The following is a 19538-nucleotide window of genomic DNA, read 5'->3' on the forward strand; positions in this document are numbered from 1 at the left end:
ATTTGCACAGAGCAGATTGAGCACAACAGGAAGCTGGGAACCACAATAAAACATCCTGGGCTTCTAGAATAGAATAAACTGTTGACACCATTTCATATTCAACTTTACTAGGACAACATACCGACACATTGAGTGAAGCCAGGCCAGGAGCCACCAGGTTTGAGGTTTTATAACCCAACACTAATGAGGAGTGCAGGAGCTCCTCACCCTCAGGGCTCCAGCTGTGTGGCGGTCCTGATACGTGCCGGACTGAACACACAACTGGTGTGAGTTGACGGATGAGAGAGAACAAAACAGAACACACTGGAGACTGAGCAGACCCAGATCTGATGATGTCCGACCATAGGACTCACTGAATGATCAACAGCCATTGTGAGTGTGTGCTGAGTGAGTGAAATACTCTGTCTCCTAGGTTGCTACTGTGCTGATGTCATAGATCGTATAATCAATGGACGCAGTCTCCCTGACTTCACCCATCTGTCTCTGAAAATGATTTTTGAAGCAAATCGGCTGTCACATGGCGTGGGCTTTGAGTCGCCACACTAACAACTATAGAATAGAATAGAATAGAATAGAAAATACTTTATCTATCCCCGAGGGGAAATTCAGGAGTCACCGCAGCATTTAAGAAAACAAAAGTAAGAAAGAGTACAGAAAGTGCAAAAAGGTCCATAAGAAATTAGATGACGACATCCCGTCAACCGCTCGTCCACCACTCTCCAGCCCAGCCAGTCTCCACCTCCACAGGGTCCAGGACTGAGCCTCTCCAGCAGTCTGTTCAGTCTCTGTCTCCTGGATCCTGTCTGCTCACAGCAGGCGAAGCTCCTCCAATGTGGGGCCGGCATCCGATGTCAGCTCCATCAGCCACGTCCGTGAAAAGCACGATGCCGCTGGGTTAGCACGGCTGGCTCGTCCATCCCCCGGGGCTAGATCCCACGTTCCCAACAACGATGGACAGGTCCACCTCGTCACCTCCCAGCTCACAACCGAGAACCAGCACGTCGTCCTCACTTCCTTCTCCTCAGCTATGGCGCCCATCTGTCACGTGAGCTGAACTGTGCCTCTTATTGGGCAAACTTGCAATCTTAATATCCTCTGAAGTGCCCAATTGGAAAAAAAGTCACACCCCTTACAGTGTGTGCTGATAGTGAAATTAGAAATTCAAACAGGAGATGTTTTTATTTTGACCAGGCTGTACTTATGTTTATATCTGCTGTGTAAACAGCTTTTTTTGGTCTTGGTGTGTTTGTGACTTCAGGTACTTCTGGAGCCAGCCTCAAACGGACACTCTAGATACAGCAGATTGTCGCACTTCAGCATTGTCTCATATTTTTTTGACAGGAGGTTGCCGCTTGGCTAATGTAGCATAACTTCTACGGTTTCTACAGTTTCATTTGGCAGATGTTTTTATCCAAAGCAACGTACAACACAGGCAAGAATTCAGACAGAGGGAAAAAACCTAGTTAGTGCGACAAAAGTTCTACAAGTTATTTGGCTGCAGGTGCTGCCATTAAGTGCAATAATTTTGTATTTATTTTTATTTTATCATTATATTTCCAAAAAAAAATAGAATAATGTAGCCAATTAACCAGAATTAGTTGCTGCAATAATTTACTTCAACCCCTAACAACATTCATTGGTGCTGAAAATTCACCAAGAGCTAGATTGTAAACCTTCTGACTCATTCTACCCTTTCTTCACCATCTGAAGGGTGAAATCTTAATGCTGTTGTCCATTTGTTGTACAGCAGCAACTGAAAAGTCTAAAATACTTCTATAACTGTAACATTGTTATTGAATTTGAATGGTAAGTAGTTACAGTTTACAGTTGTAGAGTGACAGTAACATGCAATATTGGAAAGCCTTAGTCACAACATTGGATCTAAACTAAGAGGAGAAGAGAGTTGGGCATGATTGAAAATAACAGGATCCTCCTTTAAATGAGTTTGCATGGTCAACATCAGAGCCCTCAAATGGCAAAACAAAAAAAAGACACCACTTATTTTCATTAAACTTGTGCTTTCATCCTTCATTAAATGTGCTGTAATATAATCCTTATAGAACTACAAAACATGTCAATGTTAATGTGATAAAAATTACACGGGACATGGATTCAAGTTTGATTCATGTGCTGAATTCATCCAGCAAAAGAGTGTGTATGAGAGTGTTTGGGTGTTTGAGAGTGCATGGAGCAGAACAGAGGACCAGATCCATCCTCGCTCCCTTCACAGCGGGAACTCGGGCTTTAATTACCTCTGATATAAACACAAATTAGTCTGGAACACAAACAGAGGCTCAGCCCTGAGTAATATCTTCATTTATACCCCATCATGTCCAATTACATAAGATATATCACCTAGATGCTAACTTTAGCCTGCCTGCATGGTGCTGGCAGAGGGAGGATGAACATAAATTGCTGAAAACGTGACAGAAGTAACACAGTGATTTCCAGGCTGTGCACTACTCCCTTCCTGAAATTTAGATCAAAGAATTCCCCTTCTGCAAATACTGACAGTGTGCTAACTCTTAGTGATGTTACTGCTTCGTTGGTGTTGCAACGACTCCCAAGTGACTCTTAAAATAAACAGAGAAGGGAAACTCAGTGCCCTCTGAAAAGGTGCCCCATGTATTAAAAGAGAAGATCAGTCAAAGCAAAAAGCCATCCATCTTAAAGCGGTTAAAACATGTTTGCATATCTTGTGAGTAATTTGTTAGGCTTTGCAGAATGATGCACATTTGCAGAGGAAAGCTGGAAGAACATTTTTCATTGTGCGTGTTCTACATTATATATTTCCAAAGCAATGAATTGTTGAAACAACCTAATGTGAAAATGCAAATAAAGTGTGGGAGTGATGCGTCACAGTGTTGCAGTGGATGACATATTCCTCTAGTACAATGAGTTTTGGCACGATAGGTTATTTTGAGTTGATTCCTCAAACACAGTCCTGCAGCCGTAAATAGTCCCTGGAGCACATGATGTGTATTAATCCACGGCTAGAAATAGTTTCAAAAAGAAATCCTGTGGGAGAAGCAGTTGATTAAAGGAACTGTGCCCTGCAGTGTGAGGAAGTTACTGAGCCTGATAATATATGCACTGCATAGTATATGACCCATTTCCCTCTCAGTATTGTGCAACCAACTGTTGATTCCCATTTGAAAGTGATGTAGGAAAACACCATGAAGTATCTTCTTTAGCAGAAGCCTGTCCATGATAACTTACATAAACTTTTGTTGTTAACTCTTTCTGAACTCCTGTCCTGCGGCTCCTGTGTGGCTTTCAGAGAACTGTGAAATATAAGATACTCTCATTGGCCACTTTATCGGGTTATCCTGTTCAGCCAATCACATGGCAGCACCCCAATGCATTAAGACATGTAGACATGGTGTAGATGACCTGCTGAAGTTCAAACTGAGCATCAGAACGGAGAAGAAAAACAAACACAACCATCTCTAGGGTTTACAGAGAATGGTCCCAAAGAGAGAAAATATCCATTGAGCGGCAGTTCTGTGGGCCAAAATGTCTTGAGGAAAATGGTCAGACTGGTTGTAGCTGATAGAAAGACAACAGTAACTCAAATAACCACTGGTTACAACCGAGGTCTGCAGAAGAGCATCTCTGAACGCACAACACATCCAACCTTGAGGCAGATGGGCTACAGCAGCAGAAGACCACACCGGGTGACCCTCCTGTCAGCTAAGAACAGGAAACTGAGGCTACAATTCACACAGGCTCATCAAAACTAGACAATAGAAGATTGGAATCTACAAAGAGTTGACTCAGTTCTGAGTGAACATGGCTGGAAAGGACAGGACCAAGACTTATCTGCTACAGCTGCTGTAAACACAAAGTATGGATGGGCTGAATAACACATTAATGTTTTCAGTTAGTTTACAGCATTTTGTTGTCATAAAGAAGTTAAAAACGCCATCTCCTTTGTTCTATGATTAAACAAACTTGTAATTTTTGTGAATGACTTTAATGCTAATCACACTTTTTCTGTAAGTTTTTGAGCAAATTTTTCTCATAGGTTCCTGTGAGTCTTTGTTGCAGATGAATCAGCCTGTCTCCAACTGCTGTAACTATTATTATCAGTCCACTTTTTTATTACCAGTGCTAATTATTATAATTGCTGCTCAACTCTAAGTGCTATATAGAGGTCAAGCACAGTCACATCTAACAAGGGGCTGAAAGCATGCAGCCCTGAAAGCACTGAGTAGCAGCCTTTAGCTTTCTGATGTGAAAACATAAACACACACACACACACACACACACACACACACACACACACACACACACACACACACACACACACACACGTATACACAATTACACACTCACTCACACAAAAAACAGACACACACACAAAAAAAAGGGAACATCATTTTGACTACCCCCACCCCCAAACACACGCACAAAATAAATAAATAAATAAATAAATAAATAAAAATCTCCTTAAAGAACTAAGGGGTAAAAACCAGATCAAAAGACATAATAAGATCTGTTTAGAGCTAAAATATGCTGTCTTTTCAGCTGAAACAATCTGTTTTTCGAAACAATTTTTTAACCACAATGTTGGTTTAAAAAAGTGACAGAATGTTCAGACTCTTTTTGCAAGAGCCCTGCTTGAAGAGTCCAAGGAAAAGCAGGCCATGAGGGCAGAAAAGAATGAGAGAGATAACGAGGTATGAAGAAAATGAAGAGAAGTAAAGAACACAGGGAGGAGAGGGCTTGTCATGAGACTCAGGCTGTGGCTGCTTTCTGTTATCAGTTTGAACAGAAATGTCAAAGCAGTGTGACATTCTCCCCTGCAGCTTCTCCCACTGCGTAACACACACACACACACACACACACACACACACACACACACACACACACACACACACACACACACACACACACACACACACACACACACACACACACACACACACACAGTATACAATCAGTATTTCACTTTTTTTGCACGCGCGCATACATGTCTATGGTGGCCAACAAGATGAGCGATCTGTAATGAAGGGTCTTCATTATGAGAAATTTGCCGTAAACGCAAATAATGGAGCTTATGATTAAGATTTTTTTTTAAAAAGAAGCAAAAGAATAGAGTAAATGCAATGTAAAGGAAAAAATAACATCCTGCAAAAAGTTGGAGTAACAGCAGCAACAGTAAACATGCTGCAAATACAGAAATGATTGAAGTCAAACACAGAAAACTATGAAACAAGTTCAAAAGAAACCTATGAAAGTGCTTCAAATCTGCAGGGGCACTGCTTATAACAACTTTACCCTTGATGGGACAGAGGAGAGGATTAGATAATGGATTTAGTGTTTGTATTGGAAAGCAGCCCAGTTTACGTCAGTGAGTTAAAGTTGCTGTCTACTGTCACTATCGCAAGCCTCCTGACATTTTGGGCTGACCTGGAGAAACTGACATCAGTGCTTTTGCACAAAGCTTATTCCAACTATTCTACTCATTTCTTCTTACTTCTTCTTTTTTTATTGCAACTGATTTAGTATTTATTTCTCCATTGTATTTGTACTTTCTGTTACCCCTTTGATATTTTAACTAGGGGGTGCACTGATCACAGTTTTCTAGCCATTCACAGATCACCGATCTTTAAAAATCCTGACCTGCAGATACTGATTTGGGCCGATACCGATTTTTTTCTTTCTTCTTTTTTTTTTTAATAACTGGGAGCATGTTCCAATCCTTTTTTATTAAAAATTTTTGAACATTTGCAACAATAAAATATTCATGTTTTAACTTAAACAACTAATAAAGTGTCCTGAGTTTCAGGTCTCAGAGCAAAAAGCAACAAAGGCTGGCTGTCAGACCTTTTCAGAGGTTTATAAGATCAGTTTCATATGTAAAGATGGGCCCATCACCGATCACAAATCCCCCAAAGTTAAGGAAATCGGCACCAATCGATCGGTGCATGTCTAATTTTAACTTCATTGTAAGGACAACTGTAACAACCAAATTTAGGGATATTCTGACTCAGACTACAAGATATTAACAGCAGTGATGAACAACTTTATTTCTAGCAAAAATAAAAAATGAAATAGATCAAAAATTGCTGATGTGGCACACATACTTAACCTTTTCCTCCTTTTCTGAAGAATTTTGTTTTATGATGTTTATGTGGTTTAACATGACATGTAATGGTCTCCATTGCTTTTGGAGCTGGTACGTGTAGTAATGCTTCTGAAACCCTCCTTCCCACAGATATCTTTGAGAAGCTGGATGGTATTTTTATCTGTCTTTCACCCGTTGGGGAATCTGTGGAGGCAAAGCTTTGCTCAGAGGTCCACTCCTAAGGCAAGGTTGTTTAACTGACTCCTGACACTATGAGAGGAAGGTTTCTCCTGAGTGTGCCATGTGAATGTTGTTCCAGGTACTATCATTTCTGATTTCTGCTTTCCAGACTGGAAGGAACAAACCCAGACTCCATTTTTGATAAGATGGAGAAAGCTGGCTCTGAATCTTGGTGAAGAGCCAGACTATCCTTTCAGAATCTACAACAACTGTCGAGGAAATGTATGGAGAGCTGACAGGCTGTTAAATACAATTTTAATGATTGATTTATTACTGGAGAGAGATCATTTAGACTGAACTGACATGATGGCTAAGTAGACTATTTAGTACACGGCTCTGCAGGCATCTGCCAGAGACAGTCTTCAGAGCTGCATCCCTCATCTTATCTCTTAGCTCAATTAGATCTGGCATCCATGGCAACGATAGCACCAAGGAGCTGTCAGATCATACTGAGAGAAAATAAAATCAAACCTCCGTTCATTTTCTTTTGCTCACTTTGGTTTATTCAAGCAGCAGGATATAATGTGCTGAGGAAAGAGCAGCTAGCAGGACGCCGAGGGAACCAAAGCATTTAGTGGGTCTTCACGGATTGACTGTATATATACCATAAATATATATGTTTCAAATGAGGAATAAACTGAAGATAAGGCCAAGTTCCTTTCACCCAATCAGGGAAGAAGGTCTCCAGATCTAACCCTGTAACGTATAATGACTTCTTTTTCTCCTTAAAGTGATATCGCTGAGCTTGCAGAAGTCAGAGTGAAGTTATCCACAGAGCCAGAAAACTAAAGTGATGACTCAGGGCTTCTCGTGGATCTGGTCTTCACTGTGGCCAAACCAATGGGAGGTTTTCCTCTTGGATTTGTCATAATCCTTATGTTGAAAACATGAAGGGGTGCAACATGTGGAACATATTAGAGCCGTCTGTTCGGCCAACATACAGGTTATTATGTCGTAATAATACTTGCTGTCTGTGAAACTTGTCTCAGAACTGTTTGTGTGAGCTTAGAGGAAACAGGCTTTTGCTTCTTTTTTTGATCCTTCATCCTTTCAACTCCACTGCCACAGCATCAAAACGGCATTTTCTGTTTGACTGCATCATTTAAATAAGCTTCAGTGGTGTGGTTTTGTCAGCTTATTATCTCTTTCTGTACAGCCAGTAATGACATGCTGTTGCTTACCTAATATATAGGATTGCATAAGCAATGTCTGCATTAGGGATTCATAGCAGTTCAGCATGAAGCTGACAACTGTTCAGAATATCTCTATGTGAAGCTGTCTGCATTAGTATGTGTCTGCATGTGTGTGTGTGTCCTTCCTCTGCTGCCTGTTGACTGATTCCTTTTATCTGTAAAGCTCTGTCGATGATTAAGATTTTTGTCCGTGGCTTTTTGCACTAATGATGTGAGAACAAACAAAGCAAGGAGCACCATCAAGTCAAAGGTTTCGTTTTTTTCTCTTCTACTCTCGCCTGTTGTTTCGCCGTCTCTGCTCTCAGCTTGTGAAACTATTTGAGCGACTTGTATGAAACAAATGTACAGTATTTCTCCACACAGTCTTCAACATGTTTGCCCTGAAGGCACTTGACAGGTGGACCGGAGGGGCCTCCTCTTCAGTGTATCACTGGAACACAGTTCAAGGTGAGCGGTCGGGGCAAACAGAGTGAAGCAACAGATTTTTGATCATTTCATCATCAGTGCCATGCAGTGCAGCTATGACAGATGTGGGACTAGGAGGAATATACTCTACCAGGAGACTGAGGAACTGGCAATAAATAAGGCAGATTAAATCACCCCTCACTTTCTATTAAAACAGGAAGAATATCTCAAATACAGCTTAACCACGCAGTCTCATTGTTACAAAAAAACAATTTCCATGTGTCTTCGGTATATGAATGCAAATCCAGCTGGCCTTTGTGAAATATTCAACAAAAAGAGACAAACAGCACCTGGCAGAGAACAGCAGGATGTGGCCGCCTCCTCAGTTCTCACCCGAGCCTCATGATATAACATCATATATATAAACACTGGATACTGACAATCATTCACACCACATCTGGACATACATGAAATGAAACAGCATTTAGTGTAACCGCCCCCTGCTTTACAGATGTCCCGACAAAGATGAAGGCATTCACACACTCCAAAAGTTAACTAGGACAAGTGTTGAAGGTTTGAACTACATGAGTTACTTGTCTTTGTGTTGTTTGGATGATTCATTCTTGTTTGTTGAACATGGTTTTGAGAAAATCCCATTAAATTAAATTTACATGTAGTCCACTGAAAGTGAGGTTCACTAAACTAATGCCTCTAATCATTGGTTTCTAATGAGCACGCTCCATATAACTGACCAGATGCGGATGAGTCAGAGGCAGGACATTGTTTTGTTTCACTTTGAAAACTCAGTCAAAGTAAAATCCTTCTGCTTTCTCTCGTAGCCAGTTTTGCTCTAACTACCCATCAAACACGTGCCGTTGGTTCACATAGTCTTATGTGATGTGAAAAAGTGAATGTGTCCAAACCTTATGTACACACACAAAAACACACCTTTTAATCCCAATACCCAACATGATCAAAGATTGCTCCCATCCAGTCAGCTGACCCCATCCCCACACAGACTGTGATGCGTTCACTTGAGCCCTTTCTGCATCAACTCTCTGCTTGAGGCTCTTTGAGTTTGACATTTTCTGAGCTTTGAATTTATTGAGAAGGCCTTTCTCCTGTCAAAGGTCTCCACGACCTACGAGGCTGCATTTGACGGTGATGGACAGCTTAACAGCCCCATAAATATGACACCTAAAATATTGCAATCGCCTCCTGATAACTTGTTGCAGAGCAGGTAAAACGAGTCCGTAAACCCTGAAAAAGTCTTAACAATCCCATCAATTTGGAAGGAGAATTTATGCACAACATAGTAACATTTGACTTAGGTTTAAAGTATTATATATATACATTTCATGAGAGCATCTGGCCCCTTACAGTGTCTGCCAAAAATAATGGCCCTGGGACAAACGCAGTTGATGACCTCTGGTAAAAAGGAAAAATACGCCCCGAGCATGAAATGATTTTGAAAAGAGAGAAGGAGCTGAGAAGATCACCCAGGCATCTCCGTGTTTTTGCAAGATCTATAAATGTAAAATTGATTTGAATGTTGTTCTGCATGATGGTGCAGTAGCTGATGCCGTTGCCTCGAAGTAAGAAGGTTTCTGAAGTGATTCCCTGGTGGATCAGAAACCTTTCTGCGAGGAGTCTGCATGTTCTCCCTGTGCATTCACAAGTCCTCTCAGGCTTCTTCTCACAGCCCAAAAACATGCTCAACATACTGATTGAGTGAATGGTAGTCCGTTTCTACATGTTAGACGTGTAGACTTGATCAGGAGGCACCCTGCCTTGTGCCTTGAAATGACAGCAGGGATCCACACCCTTAAGACCCAAGGGGCAACATCAGTCAGTGAAAATGAAGCCTAGGTCGAAGTGCTAAAAGTTTTTTTTTTTTTTTTTTTTTTTTTTTAATTAATTAATTTTATCGAATAAACATGTTCAGACATGTTAGGAATATTTAACAATTACTACAAAACATGTTGAAACAGCTGTCAAGATAAAATAAAGAAAACAGAAAGTAAGCAGTGAGGGTCTTACTTGATGAGTGAATATAGTTCAAGTAAAAAATAAAGTCTCAGGGCATTTTTCTTAGACATGAAACATAAGGATTTCTTGTATAGATTCAGTTTATTCTACCATCCTTTGATGTGGGGTCTGACCTTGAGGATTTGCATCTGTGAATGTAATATTTACTGAGTATAATTAAACTGTTTACCAGGAAGTCCAAGTTTTTTTTTTCCTTTAGCTGTACTCAGACTTTAACAGACATCCAGTTCTGCTGTTGTCAAGTGATTTGTTTGGTTACCATCCAGCTTCAAAAAGCTAACCTAAACTCCAAAACATGTTCACACTCAAAGAAAAAATGTTCAACAGTTTTAATGTCTCTTTCACAAAATCCACGTGTTATTTTCACAATTACCTCGTATGTTCAAGATGGTTGGAAGGATAGATATCATTTAGAATTATAAATACAACTTATTTTGCTTTATGAGGGATTTGATAAGACATATAACATTTCCTTATCTTCTTTGCCTCAACCACAGAAAAATCACGTAAAACATATTTTAAGCTCTTTAATGCTTAAAGTTGCTGGTCATGGAGAATCCAGAAAGACCGAAAGTCACGTACACACCCATAAAAACAGACTTTTACAGTATTTAACAGCAAATTTACAGCCTGGTTCAAAAAAAGTCTTAGGTCTAAAACGCTGATTTTTCTAATGGCACACACTGTACAGTGGGTGAGATTGTGTCTAACTCACCTGTTTAGAAGTTATTAGGATCGTTTAATTGTCCAATCAGAGACACAGCTCAGGTCATGTGACTGCCCGGCATCCTGTAGCTGTTGGAAAGGAACCTCACAGCCGGCATCATATTACATGTGGCTGAGTCCATGGATTGGCTTCATTTAACGGTTTTAGGAACTGATGGGTGATATCGCGGAGTCTACGTCCATGTTTGATAAAGTCTATGCTGAGACCCCAAGAGCGAAAGCTGTTTGATGGACACTGGCTTTTTTTTTTGTTTGTTTTATTTCAGTCTAACCATTAAATGTTCAAACAAGGAACAAATACAACTCTAGATGGACCAAAAATGCTGACATTAATAGACAAAACCTAGACTAATCCATACAGTACAGATGGTGTTGTTGCATTAAAATGTCTCAATAGTGTATTGTATAAGCATATTGATTTAATGAATAACTGGACTTGGTCATGTTTAGGCTGTGACAGTCAGGATATGCTGATTGTGCGAGTGTTTCAGTGGAATTAAGGCAAAATATTAAAATCACATTCATGGATATTTTTTTTTCCTTTGGAGCAGTCAGTTTATACAAAGGGGTTCAAAAGTGAAACTTTCCTGAAATAGACACACTGTACATTCAAACAGCATTTATTTATGTCTCCCCACTGAGAGGGCACAGCTGTCACCTCCAAATAAAAGACCAAGACACAGAACTGACATCAGCTCAAGAAACTCAAAGAAACCACTGTGACAAAGTGACACACAGGAAAAGTGTTCAGATGTACAGACGAGGCCGGAGGTGAGGAGTCTCTAAAGGCTCTGCCTCAAAGTGAATCATATTGAAAGATTTGCCAGCGAAAAAGAGAAGAGTCTCCTGCTACAGTTCATAAATTAACAATCTGTCAGCAGATATCGATCATCTGAATCAGATAACCGTCATATAACTATTTGAAATGTAAAATATAAAAAGTAGCTCGCTTCTAATGTCTTCAAATCAGATCTAAAATCTCTCTGACTCGTTCTGACACAGGGAGGTGGAGAGGAGGAGGAGGAGGATTTGAGTTTTGCTCTGAATCATATCTGGGGTCAAGAGAGCAAAAATTACTCTCACTAATTTATTCTAACTCTTAATTCCAAGCTGTACTTCAGTAAAATGTTCTTCAGAGGCAACATGAGTAATACAGTGAAGAAAAGAACCAAACACAGTTAAAGCAGGTTACAAAAGGCCATTTATGAAAATATAATTACCTCTAAAGGTTAAGATCCTCAAACACTTACCAATAAGACAAAATATCATCTTGGAGTTTGGCAGCAGAAGTGTTTTGGTATATCACTTGTAATACAAGAGATATACCAGATGTACCATTTATTTCAGCTGGTATTGCTGTTCGCAGGGAAACAATCTTTGCAGAGAGCTAAAAGGGCAGAGAGTGAGCCTGGATTCTATCAGCAGCAACCAGTCAAACATTTATTGTGTTTACACAGTCACCTGAATGTAGATGCAAGTTCTTCATTCTCTCCTCTAAAGTTGGTCATCAGACTGTAAACACAGAAAAAGTGTCTGAAATTTATCTCTCAGTGCTGGCTACAGGGGACGCCCCAAAGAGCTGCTTGTTGCTCCCCGAGGCCCCATCAAACCAGTCATCTCAGGTAATAAGAGCCTGTGGGATCAGAGATTTGACAAAATGTAGCACATTGCATGTATCAGGCAAACTGGAGTGGATTGCTGTGTAGAAACAACAACCTGATGCATAAAAAAGAACATTCACCTCAGCACTTCACACTTTATGCTCAAGACGTACCCAGATACCTCACTGAGTGACAACAGGGCGATTTCACAGATCCCTGTTAAACTCATATCTTCTTGATTCAGACTTATAAATCTCGAGGTTGATCTGAAAATGCAAAACAAGATAAGCCCCTCGGTAGGACACAATAACACAGCTCGACACAACATCAGATTACGTCTGTTCTGTCAATCACACGTCATATTTTTTGGTAGTTTACTCCATGAAACGTCAGTGAGTGATTCACTTTTTTGGGTCAAGTGCAGCAGAGGAAAGAGGGTGTGACATGCAGTGCAGATGTGTGTATATAGTCAACTAAATGATTAAATGTAATCACCCTTACTGACAGGCACCATAATTAGCCAGCCTAGTATTAACATTTTATCAGTATAAACCCAAAACGCAGGGTACACAGGGTGTCTGAAATGTAGCAAAGCTCAGTTAATGGTTTGGAGCACAATGATCTATGATAAAAACAAGCACTGATGACAGCTCGGCAGAGGATTTGTTTTGGTAAATGGAGATAAAAGTTGTATTCAGGCCGTGTCTGCTACAAAACCAGCACAGGTATCTGTACATTACGCTTCAAGGAGGACTGAAGGCTGGTGGGGCTGGCTCTGCAAACCATAGCCACAAATACTCAATTTATTGTAATTAAGTAGATTTTTTTGGTACTTTTACTTTATGAGTACATTTATCATGTGTGTAATTTTAATCATACTCAAGTACAATTTTCACCATGTATACTACTTCATTACTTTTAAAATCATAGGTCTCCACTGAGTACGCCCATTATCCGAATCAATATTTAAACCTTTCAGCTACATATTGTAGCCAATAAGGCTGTCCGATTGCAACCGTGCTAATGACATAAGGTTAAAACAAAATGACAACTCATTTATTAGGCTGAGCAATCAAAAATGAGCTCAAATTGAATTAGTTTTTAAAAATGTGTTTTCTGACTAATGTCAGTGATGTGATGACATAATGTCTGCACATGATGTGTGATAGGACACTGATCTCTACAGAGGAAACATCCATCACAGATTGAGCAGTACCATGACATCACAATGGTAGCAACATCTCGTCAAATCAGTCTGAAGGCCTGCTATTGACAATGCAAAACTTCTTCGTTAAAAAATAATAAATACTCTGAGTAAATTTTGAGAAAGGTACTTTGTACTTTTACTTAAAGGCAGGGTTGGCAGTCCGGAAAAACTAGCAAAACATGTTTTAGGGAAAAAAAGAGGAAAAAATAATTGTATTGGCTTCAGTTATATGAAGAGGAGCAGAGGGCAGGTTGTGACATATGCCGCTGTCAATCACAAGTACTGTCAATCAAGCATGCAAAGTAGCATAAATAAGGAACAGATGTAAAAAAATAATAAAAAAAAAAAAAGAAAAGTAAACACTGTTTTTTTTTATGATTTAAGTTGTATATATTCTGTTTATAGCATAAAATTGAAATACATCCTCATTAGAGTCTGTAAATCAGCCCAAAATGTGCCAATAAAAGTGATTAGCTAATCACACATTTGTCTGAAATGATAATATTTGAGTTTTAGGGCAACTGTCTCATTAGCAGGTGATCTCCTCCAGGGCTCTGTTAGTCAGGGAGCTGAGGTGATAATGTACAACATTACGATGTGCGGTGCTGCTGTATGTGCTGAAGTAATTATATTATTAAGGTATTACCCGCCTGACTCTGTTACAAAGACAACATGTTCAAACCAGCTCGCTCAGACACTCTCACACCTCGCCTGAGATCTGAGCACATCTCGAGTGCAGCAATCATAGTGTGTGTGATATTGCTGTCCGACCAAATCCAATAACAGCCCAGTTCCCTTCAGGGTCCTTCAATATAACAATGTCACCTACCATTCGGAGATCCCTCGAGCACCTCTCCTGTGTAGCGCGTCTCTTTGAAAATAGGCCGGTTGTCATTTTGGTCGATGACAGTGATCACAAGTATGGCAGGTCCCTCGACAAGGTTCCCGTCAAAGTCTGTGGTTGAGACTTCCAGCTGTGAATGAAAAGATAGAGGAGTTTATTTTCTGAAATGAAGACTTTTCTTGGCGTAGCTCCTATTTTCAGTACTTTCACGTAACTGCCACCGACACAAAAACCAGACCAACAGTTTTATTTAGTGGAAGGCAGCTACAGCTCAAAATGCTCTGTCTCTTTTTTCCACTCACACAACTGCAATATCTGCTTCTTCCAACAACAATGACTCTGTGGGGATTGATTTCCAACATTTGTCTTGAAAAAGATAAGTGGTTTCAAACATCGTGTCTGTGCTCAAAGTAGCGAGCGATTTCCTTATATATGATCATGCAATGATCATGAACATTCATTTAGCAGACTTGTGGGTTTGCCACTGTCTAATGTGGAAATTTCCCTTCTTTTGATTTGATTTAATCTGAGGCAATTTGTGTACATCTAATTTCCCTCTACATACCTATACCATAGGGATTTCAGATGTACAGAATAAAAGCAACTCTCTGCTAAGATGACTCATTTCCTTCTCGTTTCCTTTTTTTTCTCTTTTCCTCTTTTCCCCCTGCCGGCTCCTACATGAAGGAATTCTCTATTCATAAATTCAGCCCCTCCCTCTGCTCTGCAATATTGTAAATAGCTTAACAGCTGAAATGTGCATGGTATTGATTTGGCAGGGAAGGTCAGTCCACCATCAGCTCATTATTTGAATGTATCTGTTCAACATTCTGTGTTACCAGGTCGTAGGTCAGATATTCTCTTCACTGCTCAAATATCTGATAGTGACTGAGGCAAATCACTAAAAAAACAGATAAAACTTTTCAAGAAAATAGATTTTAAAAAGTCCATTTATTCCTTACATTACCAGGCAAATACTGCTTACAGGTGAAACTGGTAATGTAGTTGTCTTGCCTGTGGGGGGCACAGCTATGAGAAGACCTTGGTGTTTGGAGCTGCCCTTCACATTTTGTGATGATCTTGTGCTATTCAGAAGCTGTTGCTGCATGGAGCTTCCAAAGACCACATTTACTGTTTTAGCTCAATGCTAAACTCCAATCCAATCCATCCACTTTATTTACGTAGCACATTTTAAAAATAATCAAGTTTCCCAAAGTGCTGCACAATAAAAAATCACATAAGAACATCAATAAAACAAATAAATATTACAAAAAAAAAAACAAAAAAACATATAAACCAATAATAGCCATAAAAACAAATGGGTTAAGACCATAGAACACTTGCGGCGCTAACATTTTAGGTATTTTGGGCCCAACCATTTTGACCATGCAGTGACAGCTTCTCAGCCAATCAGTGGATTGTACCCCCACGTGTGGTCTCTTCGTCTCTGATCAAAGAGAGACGATCAAGTCATCCAATCAAATGAATGACATTTGCGCGCTGCTTTTCAAGTATCAAGCTGCAAAACAGATGGCGGTAAACACTTAGCTTTTTCTTAACCATGGCTAAGCAAAGCAGCTTGTTTTCATTTAAATTCACAAGAAAAATGTCCCGAAAAGCAGGAAAATCCTGCCATTTTAAGTAAAATTTCCTCCAACGAGTTACCATCCAGCTTTTTAACTGGCCCATCCAGTTTTCTGGAGGCCCACCCACAATCAAAATCCCGGGGATGCTAGTGCCAAAGAAGACATACAAGGACAGAGATCACACAACTCTCATGGTGAATTAAAAGCCAAAGAATATAAATAAGTTTTAAGGCATGATTTAAAAGTCGGTAGGGTGGGGGATGATTTTATTTCAAGAGGCGGATCATTCCATAATTTGGGAGCCACCACCGAAAAGGCTCAATCACCTCAGGTCTTTAAATGGGTTTTTGGGACCCCTGGGTTGGTTTGAGGGGACAATTTCATGATCAGGATGAGAAATGGAATGGAGAACTTGTTGCGACAACTCAGACTTTTTTTGAGTTGTTTTGACTTATTTGGTGGGATTTTTATCTCTGCTCTTTCAGCCAGGTATTTTAATCCTCATTATCTGTTGTGATAACTTCTTGGAGTCATGATAAGAAAGTGTCTGCAGGTGTGAGGCACCACCTCCTATATAACATGCTCCATCTACCAATCAAATTGTTTGCCTGATGAAGGTCTAGGACCTAAACGCTGCAGAATTAAACAATATTTATTTTTTGCAAGTCGGACGGTGTGCGGGTGTTTTCTTTGAAATTCTTCTACGGGGTACCTGAACCTCCAACACACCTGTCCAAAAAATAGATGTGCAAAGAACTTTTCTTTTTGGGGACCACAAGTTGAAAGTGAACAGCAGACCTCAGGGACTGTGAGGTAGTGTAGACATTAAAAAGGCCAGAGATGTACTGAGGTGCTGAGCCACTCAAGGATTTAAAAACAAATAAGAAAGCATTAAAATGAATGCTAAAACAAACTGGAAGCCAATGGAGGGCAACAGGATTGGGGAGATATATTCATGCTTTCATGCACCCCTTAAAAGACAAGCAGCTGCAAAATGACCAAGAGAAGTCATTAACCGGCTTTGAGTCAGGACAGAGGACAAAGACTGCTTACAAGGTTTGATGCTGAAGTTCTGCTCTCCATACCAACTTCACAGAACTTAGAAAAATACTGCTGAGACCAGAAGCAGGCTACAAAAGCAAAAAGTCAAAATGCTTATGTAACAGGCACAGTTACTTAGCCCCAAGGCCACAGCAGTTGATCTTATGTTTGTAAGACGACTCAGTGTTGGCCGAAGAAGTGCCAGGGGGATTAATATTAAGATGAACTGAATGGAAAGTAAAGATGTCTGTGTCAAGTGACTGTGAGCTGCACGCTTGTTCAGATGATGTACTTAATAATAGAGACTTCAGAACTGTGTTTACACGCTGTCAGAATACAGAGACAAAGACACTGACAATAAGCAAGTGCAGCTTAGCACACACACACATACACACACACACTCATTTACGCTTCTTTGTCTACTTGACAGTCTCCACATGCTTCAGGCAAATGTCAAAACACAACATTACGCAGCACAACACTCACTTAAAATGTTACAACCTGACTTCTTTCAGAACAATAACCTGGTTCCTCATCACTGATTGCTTGGAGGCATTATTATAAGTTTTATTAATAGAAGAAAACTGCAGGTAACATTTCAGGTTAAACCTTTATCTCACATTTATCTAAAACTTTTTAACCCAGTCTCTTTTCTTCACAGTCTCTTTATCTCAGGAAAAGAAGCCAGCTCATGAAGACCCAAAACACAAATACATGACAAAGACAGAGAAACAGAAGATTAACAGAACATGAAAGTACAAAATTTCATCACTTTAGAGTCAAATACAGCTCTTCCCAGACAAATATCATACCTGGAGCGATATTTCTTCTAAACACAGAAGGCCATTGTGGTCTGCACAACTGTGCTTGTTTTTTCACAGTGATGTTTAACACCTTATGTCATATCAAAGATGCTTATGTCATTCATACAGTGACTATTACAACATGACTAGCAGACCACTCAGAGAGTATTGCAGTCTATGTCTCTTCAATTCATGGTTACATTTGGAGGAAGTGCACATCAAGACTGCTCACGTAAGCTCCTGAGTCAGAAATGGGTTACGCAAACCGATCCTATAGTAGACAACGTGGTTGGCTTGACCAGGCTTTGCTGTCCACACTGCCTGTGTGCTTTAAAAACTTCACTTTAAAGTGTAGAACATTTAACATATTACAGCCATATGTCTCAGTTCAGATGTCAGATGACTGAAACCGCTATGGAAGTAATCTGGGTTTGAGTGCAAAATCTCTTACTAATGGTATATAATCTATGTTCCTTACTGAATTAGCAGCAGCAGACGGCGCGCGTACACACTGACACAGACACACTCACATATTCATTCTGTAGGATACCACATAGACCAGAAACATAAAATTTAATTTCACTCTTTCTGTTGCAAGTACTAGCAGGGGGGTACACCTGGGCAGCGCTGCTTTATTTTCTCATAGACACAAGCACGAACACACATATACAACCACACGTCTACAAGGCACTTACCACAGCTGGGGATTAAAAGGAAGAACGCCCAGATTACTTACGTTTATGTAAAGCCTGGCGTGAGTTTTTTTGGTCCCATGGTCATGTAATTGGTTGTTTGTTCTTTGACATTTAACTTTCTGCTTATGGTTGTGCTTTGTGATTTCTTTTCTTTCTTTTTTTTTTTTTCTTTTTTTTTTTTAGATTAAAATGTTCTTTTAAACAAGAGGTACTTTTGTTTAATGTTGTGGGTTCAAATACAATATTTAAGGTGAAGAAATTGGATATTTTCTTTCTTTCTTTTTTTTTTTTCAAATTGTGAGCCACGAGGGAGGCGCTACAGGTGTTTAAAAGAGCTGCCTTGGTCAGGCAGCTCAGTTAGTCTTTGGAAAGAGTCAGAGTCAGTCAGGCTGTTACATTGGAGGTAGCAGAGAAAACCGTACTGTCTATTTCTGGGGACATTATAACTTTTTGTGGTTTTTCCCCTACTGTGGGAGATTTTGGTTTCATTCATTCATTTATTTTTCAAAGCGCTTCTCCTATTCAGGGTCCCGGGTGGCTGGAGCCTATCCCAGCTGTCATTGGGCGAGAGGCGGGGTACACCCTGGACTGGTCGCCAGTCAATCACAGGGCTGACACAGACACACAGACACACACAGACACACACACACACACACACACACACACACACACACACACACACACACACACACACACACACACACACACACACACACACACACACACACACACACACACACACAAATAGACCAAATAATCAGTTTTTATTTTGGACTGTTGGGAGGAAGTTGGCGAACCCAGAGAGAACCCACGCATGCACGAGGAGGACACGCAAATCAACACAGAAAGGCCCACCAGCCAAGCTGGGAATCAAACCGGTGACCTTCTAGCTGTGAGGCTGCAGCGCTAAATGTTGCACCACCGTGCAGCCCCTGATTTTGATTTTGCTTTTTCTATTACATTATGCACTTTGTAAATAGTTTCACTTATGCACTACAAAATAAATCACTCTTATTGTATTACGACATTGCCAGATTACCTTTTTTGGTAGTTTTCTGTTCTGTGACAAGCACAA

At 40.1% G+C, this 19538-nt stretch overlaps 1 protein-coding gene across 1 annotated transcript in view; it reads right to left on the reverse strand.

The window, feature by feature from the left end:
• The window catches only part of cdh13 (cadherin 13, H-cadherin (heart)), a 516276-nt gene that overhangs the window by 230820 nt on the left and 265918 nt on the right, over positions 1–19538 (reverse strand). The window contains exon 7 of the mRNA XM_074678416.1: positions 14324–14468. Coding sequence (XP_074534517.1) covers positions 14324–14468 — 145 coding nt within the window. The remainder of the gene's footprint in view (positions 1–14323; positions 14469–19538) is intronic.

Source organism: Halichoeres trimaculatus, unplaced genomic scaffold, assembly GCF_033239565.1.
Source record: "Halichoeres trimaculatus isolate MK-OKI-2021-1 unplaced genomic scaffold, fHalTri1.1 fHalTri1_scaffold_10, whole genome shotgun sequence".
NCBI lineage: Eukaryota > Metazoa > Chordata > Actinopteri > Labriformes > Labridae > Halichoeres > Halichoeres trimaculatus.